The sequence below is a fragment of the Triticum aestivum genome, chromosome 3D (assembly GCF_018294505.1).
Source record: "Triticum aestivum cultivar Chinese Spring chromosome 3D, IWGSC CS RefSeq v2.1, whole genome shotgun sequence".
In the NCBI taxonomy this organism is placed as follows: Eukaryota; Viridiplantae; Streptophyta; class Magnoliopsida; order Poales; family Poaceae; genus Triticum; species Triticum aestivum.
Genome location: NC_057802.1, coordinates 420,736,200 through 420,748,984, shown reverse-complemented (window position 1 = coordinate 420,748,984; position 12,785 = coordinate 420,736,200). Strand labels below are relative to the sequence as shown.

At 41.8% G+C, this 12,785-nt stretch overlaps 1 protein-coding gene across 1 annotated transcript; it reads right to left on the bottom strand.

The window, feature by feature from the left end:
• Nucleotides 1–5,222: 5,222 nt before the first annotated feature.
• LOC123076342 (uncharacterized) lies at nt 5,223–7,354 on the bottom strand. Its single transcript, XM_044498642.1, has 4 exons — nt 6,979–7,354; nt 5,808–5,888; nt 5,564–5,727; nt 5,223–5,477 (listed from the first exon to the last, which is right to left on the bottom strand). Exons 1-4 carry the CDS (start codon nt 7,286–7,288, stop codon nt 5,223–5,225), a joined length of 810 nt encoding a protein of 269 aa, XP_044354577.1. The 5' UTR covers nt 7,289–7,354.
• Nucleotides 7,355–12,785: the final 5,431 nt, after the last annotated feature.

Sequence of the window (12,785 nt, the reverse complement as noted above, 5' to 3'; positions counted from 1 at the left end):
CGGTACATTCAATGTACTAACCTACACGGCTGCAACGTATCATGTTGCAGATACTTTCTTCCGACGAGTAAGAGTACGGTACAGGGTTACGGTCTACACTCAACCTGCCGATGGCGTTGATGGGACTCCACACCCGTTTAATTGTTTCCGCTGAGTATTATGAGGTATATATCAGTTTTACGTTATTTATACATGTGATTGCACTTTGATATATACATTGATGTACTGTGTGTGCCAGCATGTTGATCCAGGGATGGCACAGAAACACAGAGACGTGACTGTCTGAGGTCGGGTCGCTACATCTCGCTTGCGGCAGGTCCAGACAATGGCTTCTGTTCCAATTTCATCTAAGATCCTGCTTGATGCTATGTTAGAGAAGGTTGGCCTGCCAGGGGCCACCTACTCAGCAAGCCCAACAGATGGTTCCCGTCTGCAAGTCACTGTTACCTTCTATCCAATCAAGATCAGGCTCAAGCGTTCACTTGTCAAGGTTTCCATTTCTACCTCGGAGCACCAAGATCTTGAGGAAGCTCAAGATTATGTAGCTGCAGCAGCAATTAAATACATGGATGCTTATGAGGGCGTGGTTCCAAAAGATTATAGTTATGATCAACTGAAGGCTGTGGAAAAAACAAATGTAGTGGTGTATCAGCAGCTTAAGGCAATGAAGAGGGACAACGCATGTCTGAGACAGAAGCTAAAAGAGAGCATTGGAAAAAACAAACTCCTGAGCAAAGGATCGGATGGATCCCTGGACACAGAACAGAGCGTCGCCAACAATCTTAAGCATTTGGTCAGTAGCAGGATGAGCCCAGGATCTGGTCCAGATGACCTGGAGCTTAGCAATGTTCTTCTCAATGTATAGGCCAACAGCGAACATCTTCAGCAGTGCACTAATGACACAATGGTTAACCTTCAGGAGACTGGCGTTTATCCATACGGTCAGGAACAGCCAATAGATGAAGATAAAGGTCTGTCAACCCGAGGCGATGGAAATCCACCGTCACACCCGGAACTAAGAACCTCATTTTATGATGAGGAGGTCTTTGACAACAAATGGTGCTGCTCTAATGACTTCCGTGCCCTGCCTGAAGATCGCTTCTAATCTCATAAGGACCATCAGATTGCCATCATCATCGTTAGAGCCAGTCACTGTTCCCTACTAATATAGTTATCTATAACCATATGTCGTGTGTGTCTTATCGAACCATGGTACAATCAATGCGTCCGAATCTATCTATTTAGTTGTGATGGTCTGTATGTAAGTGTGCACCTGATAATGTAATCTACCATATCGAACCATATCCTATCGAACCATGGTACTCTCGGTTATGCAGCATATGCTGCCAAAGCTTGGTGCTTTGTCTATTTGTTTCGCTGCACGCTATTGTATTTGAATCGTGTGTTGAATTGCATTTCTATGCTTGCAAATTTACTTGAGCATTCTGCCTTTACTATCATACTTCTGTTACTTTGCTTACATAGGTCCCTGTGATTGCCTTTAAATAGTTTTAACCTGTGCTTTATTCCCATGCCACTGAAATTTTATATAGCCCCGTCCTGCGGACATTGCCAGCTCAATGGACGATGATGATTTCATAGTCAAGGGGCTTCCACAGGTTATGACTAGGCCATGTATATGCATCAACATTCTTTGTGTTACCGTATCCAGTTGACTTGATAAATTCTTTCGTGTTTCTATTGAATGCAGCTCTCTGCCATCTCTGTTACCATTAGCAGAAGGTATATGCTTGAACAGGCTATCAAGCGAATCCGCGCTACAATGCATGCATTTGAGCTAACTGATGATGATGACGCCACCGTGATGGCATCAGTGAAAATCGATCTACAACCTCACAGCAAAAGCATATTGCCAACCCAACAGGTGTTCTTTGGAGAATCAACTCAATTTGCCAGCGACGCTGTTGAATCAGCATGTTCTGCTGCTTTGTCCTATCTGTTGACGACGGGCATAATTACGATAGATGACTACAACTCAGCAGATCTGAATAATTGCCAGAGACAACTCAAAGCTGAGCAGTTCTGGTCATCAGAGCTATATGATCGTGTGGAGTCGTTTCAAAAACAGCTCAGCTCCTTGACTACAACAAAGAAGAGGCCTCGTTCAGAGAGTAATGATGATAGCACTCCAACAGCTAAATGTGTGAATAAATCAGAGGTAATCATTGCTTTGTTTTGCTCTCTGCTTGCGTTCCTCCAATACCACATACCATTTTACATACAATTGCTCATTGACTTGTAGGATGGCCTCAACGACACTCCGGGTTCGCTGCCGCCAAACAAAGAAACATCAACCAAGTAACATGCCCTCCCTCCTGCTCTTTAGACTCATGCAATTATATAGATTACTCATGTCTATTGCTTTCCCAGTGAAACAGATCACAGCTCCAGCAAAGAAATAATATCTCAGCCTGTTGCCCGCAGAGCTTTACTCTTTAAAGACTAAATGCACGGATCACATGTAAGACAGCTTGTAGGATCATTTCCTGTATAGCATTCTCAAATGCACTGCCTAGACCTTGCTCGCCTTACATATAGTTCTGTGCTTATCCTTATAAGTTGCTGTACAAATCCCGGTCGTGCACTATTAACATATGCACTTTCTTTTAGAATTCAGCATACCCTGCTTGTCATTAGCACTCTCTTTACAACATCTACATCTCTCTTTACAGAAGATTATCTGTTTCTTACTTTCCAATAGTGATCATCCTCATCCACCCATACTTCGTCTAGAAAATTATTAGAGCATTTCTTTGACAACGTAAAGCATCGGCAAAAACATCAAAATGTAGTGTACTAACTTGGCGTTTGTTCCCTTATCTACTGTTCCATACATATATAACCAATGTCTTTCAGTGAGGTTTTTTTATCTGATATTGCATACTTCGATATCGCCTGTTGATGTGTCTTTGAATGTAAATGTCTAACTGCTATATCATCCCCAACATCCAGGGTGCGTAGACAGGACTAATGTTGCTCAAATGTGAGCATACGTGCACGTGTTCAAGGAGTTTTGCCCTCTGTCTATGCCTCAAGTCTCAATGATGGCTCTCCATATTATCGCTACCATGTCTTATTTGTTTTGTTTGCTCAGCAAATGTTTTGTTGTACAAGAATTAGACGACACTGGACCTGTATAATTATATCCTACTCATGCAGTTTATTATGTAAGTTTCGAATGATGTTATCTGTTTCTATTAATATCATATCATGTATTGGAAACTCTTCTCTAAAGTAGTCCTGCTCTATGTGAACTTTTAAATGTTTCAGAGTTTTTGTGTTAATCCTTGCAATGTTCCAGTGGTTCTATAAATATGCTATATGTAGGTACACCCATCACTTCCCGCCTGCTAAAGTTATCTTTTACTAACTTTTTGTTTCTTACTTCATTTCTTAGTGTTGTGTAGTCAGCTGTATTCCATAAAGAATTATTTTATATTCTGACAGTACTCCTATTCAAATTCCAGCGTTTGCCCATTTGACCATTTTTATAATGACTTTCTAACAATTTAAATGTATTAATATTGTACTCACAAGTTATTTGTATCTGGCCCAACAAAAACACATATTCCCTGTCCATAAAAAATAGTAAACGCATCTGTTTTTGGATAATGGCACCGTTATCTATAAAACCAAAATTGAATAGCACTATTCATACATGCTACTGTGAAATGTTCTACCTTTTAGAGTTTTAAACGCTTGCTAAAGAAAAATGAGTGCCGCCTATTTTTTTCCCCCGGCATGCCTTCTCGTGCTTCTTTTCCTCGCTAAGTCCATTGCTTCAGAGTACCCCTTTTCTCCTATGGGCCATCCGCCTTCTCAGGGCCGAGACGTTGGCCCTTTCCATCACACGCACCAACCATTCGTATTGTCCATGTATTCAAGTTCATAGGCATATATATTGACATACCATGTATAGTTTTTTTGCATACAATGAACTACCACTTTGTTTCAAGAAATTTATCTTACGTATTTGTCCTACTTCATACTAATTAATTGCTTGGAATTTATAAACGCTTACAGAATATGATGCCCTATTCCTAAAAAAGCAAAAAAAAATTCAGATACTCCTATTTTCCCACCTTCTTACACACATCGAACTCCATGGAAATTGGCCTTCATAAAAATCACATTCTTATTTTCCTTTATTATAGCTAAGCTGTTGTGATGTTCCACCCTAGGATGTTTGCTACTGGCAGAAACCATATCATGTGTTTTCGATATTCATGTTTTCTTTCGTGAGCTTTCAGTATATATGTGTAACCGAAACTTATTTGCTAATAACTCATTTGTTAATTCTTCAATTTTATTGTGTGTTGGCAGGAGTTGGTGCAGAACAATAAACTTAGCCATTAATTTATGAGAATTCTTTGCTTCACATGATACCATCTGTTCAATACTCTTACAACAAATCCGTAATAGCAAGGTCATATATAAGTAAAGAAATTACAGCTAAAATCACAATACGTCCTTCAAACTATTTATCGTGTCTCTTATGCCCCAAATTGCCATTGCATCTTCCTTCGTCAGATAAATAATGGAAACATCATGGTAAAACTGTGACCATACAAGCTACAGATCTTCATCCAAACAAAGATGAACTGGGAATTAGCACATTGTTGCCCAAAAAAATAGACCCGGTTCAGCTGCCAGGTCTTTTTTTTGTGGGTAAAAGGAACAAGACTATGATGAGCAAAAACACAAAGACATGTGACATCAAAATAATGCTGGCCAACACAAATCCGGTCACAGAAACAGCAGCAAAGCAAGACCCCAGCTAGCAACACCTACAAGATTTATATCACTAAAATTTCTTCTCCTGGTGAAAGTTACTTCATGCCTTAAAACAAACAGCATTGGAGGCTTAGCAAACAGCGCACAGGTCACACATGGTTCACAATTTCAATCACCGTTCCATTACATGAACATCATGACAGATAGATCACTACCAAAAGGAATGCATACTGCCCCCCCCCCCCCCAACTCAGCACACTTGACTAGAGTCCATGCAACACCTAAACATAACTAGACATGGAACCATAACTAGACATAGGTATATATACATAGCCTTATGGAACACCTTAGATACACGTCCTTAAACGCTGCGTTGTAGACACCTGCACAAGTACAAACTTACTTACACCAGGCAATAAAATAGCAATCCTTGTACAAACTAAACGCACGGTGCATGTACAAACCTTCTAAATCTTGTGAACGGTGAATTCTGGTTTCCCTTTGCAAGCTCGAACAGAGAAAACACATATTTCCCCTTTTGTCAGCTTTGCTTCCTTTGCAAAGTTACTCCAGTTATGTGTTATGGCGGCCCTGTTGTCCACGCCATTAATAAGGCGAACACGTCTTGCACACCGACCAACTGATAGCTTGATCTTCACCCCATCAACTGGAGTGGTAATGAAATCCACCAGATACTCTTTAGTGAAGGAAGTAGAGAAGTACTACAAAAACACATCAGGGCTATAGTCAAATGATATGACAGGCTAATACGCTGATGCGAATGTAAGTACACTCAAAAAAGTCATACCATTCTCTGCCCAGCCTTGGTAAAGGTTTTGTTCATCTCACACACGTAGTGGCCAATAGCAGGCTTAACTGACTTAATATAGTGGCTGAGACGCTTCCGAGCACACATTGACATCTTCAAATTCTTTGAATACATCCATCTACCATTAGAGTCTGGATTATAGCCTGCAACCAAAACCAAACAGATTGATTTGATTCAGCCAACGAACAGCAGAATCAGTTAATCATGAGCAAGCAACGCTTACCAACTGTGTAATGTTTAGGACGGTCACACACGGACATGCATACCTTCCAAGGCTTCTTTACCTTCATCCGCTTATGCACTCCTACATAATTGAACAAGCCAGGAAATTATAAGTGCAAAGGATAACAATAACTGGCACGGTTATATGCAAGTTAGGCTGTGAATTTAAAAAAGCATTCCAAACAAAAGTAACCCAAGACAGGATAGTTTCATCATTGCTGAACAAATAAAATAGCAGAGATGGTATTTCTCTTATGATGTTGTTGATCATATGGAGATGTATAACATCATGCCAGCATAGGTTGATCATTCGTCGCCTTCACGATGCTATACATATGTCACCCAAACAATAAAATACATACTATACATATACATACATCCTCCAATTTCCATAAATTATAACAAATAGTCTTCAGCCAAGAACAGAGCTGGGAGCAACAAAAATGACACAATTAATCAAAGCATAAACCTAAGAATAGGTCGCAATGTTACATAGTGTTCAAAGAATGTTCATCCGCTACTTTTGCAGCCTAAAAACATTCTCTGTAGTCTACTCTCCTCCATTTGTTGCCTATCCCAGCAAGTACATGGCATGAGGGTTGAATAATGAATATATGTGGCTAAAAAGACAGAGAGTTGAGGCGTCTTAAAATATAAAAAAGGAAACCTATACAATAAATGTGATGAAAGCCACCAAACTGATACTTCCATCACAAACTGTATCGCAAATTGAGATCATATAACCACTGTTAACGAATTGGACCTAAAATCATACTTCCATCACACACTATATTGCAAATTAAGATCATGTAACCACCATTAGCAAATCAGACCTAAAATCGTGTCGGCCAGTTCGGTCGTACATATCTTTAATACCAGATTCTGAGAATAACAATAAGCTAATAACCACACCAAAGTACTGCATGCCTTTCTTCTGCTTTATACAAACTGAATTTCTCTGAAATCCTCACAATTCCTGTCAAAGCTCCTGCCTTGAAAGTGAAAGCTTTCATGCCTTTCTTCAACTTTATATAAACTAAATTTCTCTCAAATCCTGACAGTTCATGTCCGACCTCCTCCCTTGAAAGTGAAAGCTTTCAGTTCTAGAATTTGTGGCTCTAAGTACATGCAATGAAACTCCAGGATACTGAGATGCACGTGTGAAAAAGTACCTTTAGAAGAGGTGGTATGTGCACCTCCATCAAAGCTCCTGTATGAATCTTCGTCAGAGCTCGTGTATACACCTTCATCAGAGCTGGTGTATACGCTTTCATCTGAGCTGGTGTCCCCGCCTTCATCAGAGCTTATGTGCCTTCCTTCATCAGAGCTGATGTACATCACTTCATCGGAGCTCATACGCATTCCTTCATCAGAGGAGCTATCAGCACACCCATCTGAGCTGCTATTCGAGTGTTCATCAGAGCTACTGTCAGTGCTTCCATCAGAGTTGATGTCCACAGGATCGGTTCGAGATCCCCTCATGATCCCCCGTCGCAGGAACCTACAAAATGATGGATCTTCAATCAAAACAATGCCGCCATTGAAATAACCACGGCGATTTACTTCCCTATGGGCACATCCGTAGATATAAATAAATACAACTCAGGATCTATCATGGCTAAAAAAGGAGACAGGAGGGGTGGAAATCGACACATAAATAGCGGAGACGCAAGTTCCAGATAAATCAAAGCTAAATCCAAACATGTAGACAAATCCAAAATCAGAACAGAGCAGAAATCGCACCGGGCGGCGGCTTTGGAGACGCCTCTAACGACGAACTGAAGAGACGAGGAAGAAAGGGGATACACAGGCTCGCTGGATCCACTCGCTGCCGCTTCATATTCGGCTCTTCACGGGCCACGACTGTCGCTATTCGTGGGCCGGGGTACATAACATTGGCCCATCGAAATACTTATCTCCATATACAGAGAACAAAAAGGTGTTTCTTTCTTTTTTCCTTTTGTTACTCACAAGAAAAGGTCTTTCTTTTCCTTCACGTAAAAAAACAAACATTTGCAAGGCACGGTTCTGTTCTTCCATTTACTATTACATCTACTTCAATTCCTCTTACAGAAGCCAGTATTCATTTATTCAAAGAGCATCGTTATTTCATATTTGTGGCATAACTAAAAAGGTTATTTACCTTTCTGCAAGACATTGGCCATCCTACATGACTTAGTGCATCATTTCCAACCTACTATACTTACTGCATATAATATATGAGCTATTCTTTTCGAACAACAATATGTTAACGCACACTCTTACAACGATTGGCTTATACTCGGCCTTTGCGCCATTGGCGCAACGGGTCATCTAGTTATTTAATAGACAAGGGGTCATCTACTCATTATGCTTTGGTTGAGAGAGAGTCATCTAACTAGGGTAAAAAAACTAAGGGATAGATAATTAATCAAATTGCCTAACCGTACATAATCTATCCTGGGAGAATCAAATATGGTTTGTTTTCTAATTGCCGGCGGCTGGATGAGTCAGGAGTGTGCCTCTACGAGGTGAATGTCCAGGAGAGCAGGTCTCCAAGCCGCTCTCACGGTCTCACCTGGTCAGCGGGATGCTATACACTTACGCCTGTTGCTAGATCAATTTTTGAGTATAGGCCGACATGTCTGGCTGGGTCTCCCCTATGACCATGTCAGTGTCACTATACCTGTAGACATTGTGATTTTGGATTAATATAGAGCGTGTTGTGTTTGCCTTTAAAAAGCAGGATCTATACATGTATACGTGTTGCTACATCAATTTTTAACAGTAGCAAGATATATTGGGTTAGTAGCGCACACGAGCCTCCACGACTTGGTCGATGGGCGCACGTGCAGATTCTGGGAGGACCACTGGCTTGATGGACAATCCATCTCCAAGATCGCGCCGCTGGACTACAACAAGGTGGCCAAGCAACGGCACAAGACGCGCTCTGTGCACGATGGAATCCTCGAACGCGCGTGGATTGCGGACATCCAGGGCGCCCTGGGCGCTGCTGCTCCCTCTGGTGCCGTTTGAGGCTCATGACCCTATCCGACGAGCTATTGTGGCGCTGGACTACCACTGGATCCTACACTGCGAGCTCGTGCTAGAAAGCCCTCTTCGTAGGAGCAGTGACTGACCCACTGGCGCATTACATGGAGATCATGGGCACCTATGCGTATCAAGTTCTTCATCTGGCTAACACTTCTTGGGTGACGCTGGACTGCTGACCGCCTTTGCCTATCACAGCCTGCTGCATGAGCGCACGTGTCTGTTTTGCGACCAAGAACCAGAGACGATGTGACATCTTCTCGCGGGCTGTTCTTTCTCCCGCCAAGTCTGGCATGAGATGCTAGCGTGGTGCCGATCCACTGCTAGGCTACCCGACCACAACGAGGAGTTCATTGCCTATCTTTCCACGGCAATCACCGGCACGACGAACTACCTCCGACGCGGGCTCGCCTCCATGGCCATCCTCACGGCCTGGTCGCCATGGAAGCACCGTAATGGCTGCCTCTTTGATGGTGACCAGCCATATGTGGGCCGTGTTGTGAACGCGATCTAGGAGGAGGCACGACTTTGGGCACGTGCCAGTGCCAAGGGTCTTGGGATCATCCTATGGGAGACATAGGCTAGGGCTTAGGTGGATGGCGCACCCATGGAATCTTTGTGCGCCATGCCAGCCGAGACATGCCATCCCTATGCACATGCTTGTTTGGTGCCCTTCGCAGACATATGCCATCCCTATGCACATGCTTGTTTGGTGCCCTTCGCAGACACATGCCATCCCTATGCACATGCTTGTTTGGTGGCCTTTGCAGTAACCATCTGTAACAACTATACTTTGTAACTTCACTCCTCCTATCAATGCAAAGATACGCAAGGCTTCCGCGTATCCGGTAAAAAATGAAGTGGATCAACCTCTTTTTGGCTCAGCCAAACGCTTTTTACCACTGATAGAGCTTTCTAAAAAAGTGATACAAGAGTGTATTCTCTTATCCATTGTTCAGGAAATCGGTAACTGGTAGCTACTCGGTCGGCTTGGGAGTAGTGATTAATCGGCGAATCGGCCTATTAATTGAATTAATCGGTCGACCATTAATCGGTAGTTTGAAGAGGAATGGCCAACATATATCTAGTTTTTTATGTGTTATACCATACTATCATGCTCTCAACTATGTAATATACCAAAATATGCTACTGTTCGGTCGAACCCTAGCTATTGCGCAGTGAGAGGGGGATCGGAGGGGTTACAGGAAAAAAATTGGACTTTGTTTGCCCACAAGTTAATGTGTCAACAACGATTAATCGGCCTAACTGGCCAATTAATCAGCCTGACAAGTTAACACGATGAATAGGTGTTATTCGATTCAATTACCCTACAAGTAGCGATTAACTGGCATGTTAACTGATTAATTGGACGAATTCTTGAACAGTGCTCTTATCGCCCCTCTCCCCCCCCCCCCCCCCCCGCCCCCAAACGTAGATGGTTCAGCCACACCCGGTGGCACGAAATGATTGAGAACTAGTACGGGGTTGAAATGTGTTTTATTCTTTGCATCCTTTCAAACAAATACATGTCCATGTGTTGGAGGGCTTCTACTCTACTACTCCCTCCGTTTGAAATTACTTGTCATCAAAATGGATGAAAATGGATGTATCTAGAACTAAAATACATCTAGATACATCTATTTCAATGACAAGTATTTCCGGACGGAGGGAGTAGTTTTTTTAGTCTTTTCTACTCCATTAGTTTTTTAGCCTTCTACGCCACTAGTAGGCCGAAGGTAGATGGTGCTGCTATTTGTCACTTAAAGCGGTGACCATTCAGCGAGGTGGAAGAGATCTCTTGCTGAACGCGGCACATTATTTGGGCCGACCGACTTTCAGCTCAGTTAAAGAAAAAAGGGGAGGGAGAAGGAGACAATGAGGGATCGATCCATGGTTCTCCAAGAACATTTTTTCAAATACATGTTCAACATTTTTCAAGTATTTGTTTAACATTAAATACTTGTTCAATATTTTTTTAAATGTTTTTTGAAGTGTGTTTTCTAAAATATATATATTTAGAATACTTTAAATTATAAACAAAATTATATAAATATAAAAGTAAAACATAAACCGTAAAAGAAGAAAAAGAGGTTGTGGCCTCCCGCGCTCGTGGGCCGGCCCAGGTAGCTCACCCCTTCAGCGAGTCCGAAGCCAGACTTGCTGAATGCGAGATATAGGCACGCCCAACGGTCACAGCGATTTAGGGTGCCACGACAGGCGGGAGGTGGAATTCCTCCACATTAAGACACCAACCTACCCTTGACAAGTCAATAATCATTCACTAGATTTAGGATCACAAGCCGATGCGATGCTTCACGCCGAAATGGGTTAGTCTGCATCTGAGAGACCCCGCCTAGCTCTAAAATGGTTTCAACCTTTCCTCGACCTCAACGAGCTGGCGCTTTATTTTTTTCTTTCGATTTTCTTTTCATATCTTTCTTTTTCTATTCTGGTCAGTATTATTTATGTTGCCTAATTCCAAAAATATCCGCATATTCAAAACCTACCTTTTCACTAACTAATTATATATTTACATTTTTCTAAAAATAGCAAAATTGGCAAAATTTTCTTGAATTGAAAACAATTGCGACATAACAAATGTCCGCATATTTAAAAATGTTGGCAAATTAGAAATAATTCATGAATTCAAAATCATTAGTGAATTTGCAAAAATGATCGCGCATTCAGAAAATGCCTATGAATTCAAGAATTAACTAATGCAAAAAACCTTGCTGAATTTTAAAAAGATCGGGGAACTATTTTTTTTGAGAATTCAATTTTTATATATAAATACAAAACAAATTTTGGCGGATTCAAAAATGTTCATGGATTTCAAAATGTTAAGAAATTTAAATAAATTTTCATAAATTTGAAAATATTTGCATTTTTTTATTAATTTATAAATATTAAGGAATTTTCATGGTTTTGAATTTTTTTTAAATAAACACTTGCATATTTGGAAAATGTTCAAATGTTTGAAAAATAGAAAATTTAGAAAATGATCATAAATGTCACAAATATTCATGATTTGTTTTCCAAAAAAGAAAAAGAGAAATAAAAAAGGAGGAAAATAAAAAAACTAACAGGTAAATTCGAAAAGGAGAAAAAGAAAAGAAACCAGAAAAACCCGCTATGAATCTCTTGAAGGAAACCAACAGAATTCCGTAGCGAGCGGTGCTGGACTGGCCCATTGCTAGCGCCTTGTCGGCGATTTATACGTTGCAAGCATAACATTCATCGAAGGCAGACGAATTGTGAAAGAAGTGGTTGGAAAGTTATCAATAGCCCAGGTGATGTCTGCGGCCACGACTGTGAGGCAAATCGCCGCCCTGGAGAAGAAAACGCTGAGAAGGTCTTGTAGAACACACTGGCGAAACATGGACATGACAAGGAGAACCTTATTCCTACAAAGGGATGGTGCCGCCATCTCGCTCCCCTAACGAAAACCCTAAGACAGCCCAAGACCTGTAGACGGTCGGGATCACGTCGCGAAGCCCCCTTCTCTGATGACGAAGCTAGGTCGGGCAGCCACCGAAGGTAGCCAAAGCCAATGCATGGGAGTTGAGACGCCAACCCTAACCAGCCACTGGCGTTGCCAGCGCATGTGCAACAACTGGCCCTCCCCAGCATATCGCGCGCCCCACCAGGGCACCACATTTCTGAAGGACCTCCTAGCCGTTGATGGTGCTGTGTGGTGAAAGGAGAAGAGGCGATCTAGTTTTTTTGTGGGAGCGGCGTGACTCCTGCGTATGTTATGACATCGTGTTTTGACGTCAATGCCGCTGACTGCACATAACACCACCATCGCAATGAGCAGGAAGAAGAGAATCATTACCTCAACACCAACATGAAGAAACACAAAGCGCTTACCCAGATCCGAAGGACCTAAGACGGCGCAAACAATGTCTCCCAATCCAACACCCAAAGCAAGAGAACCACCGCTTTGATG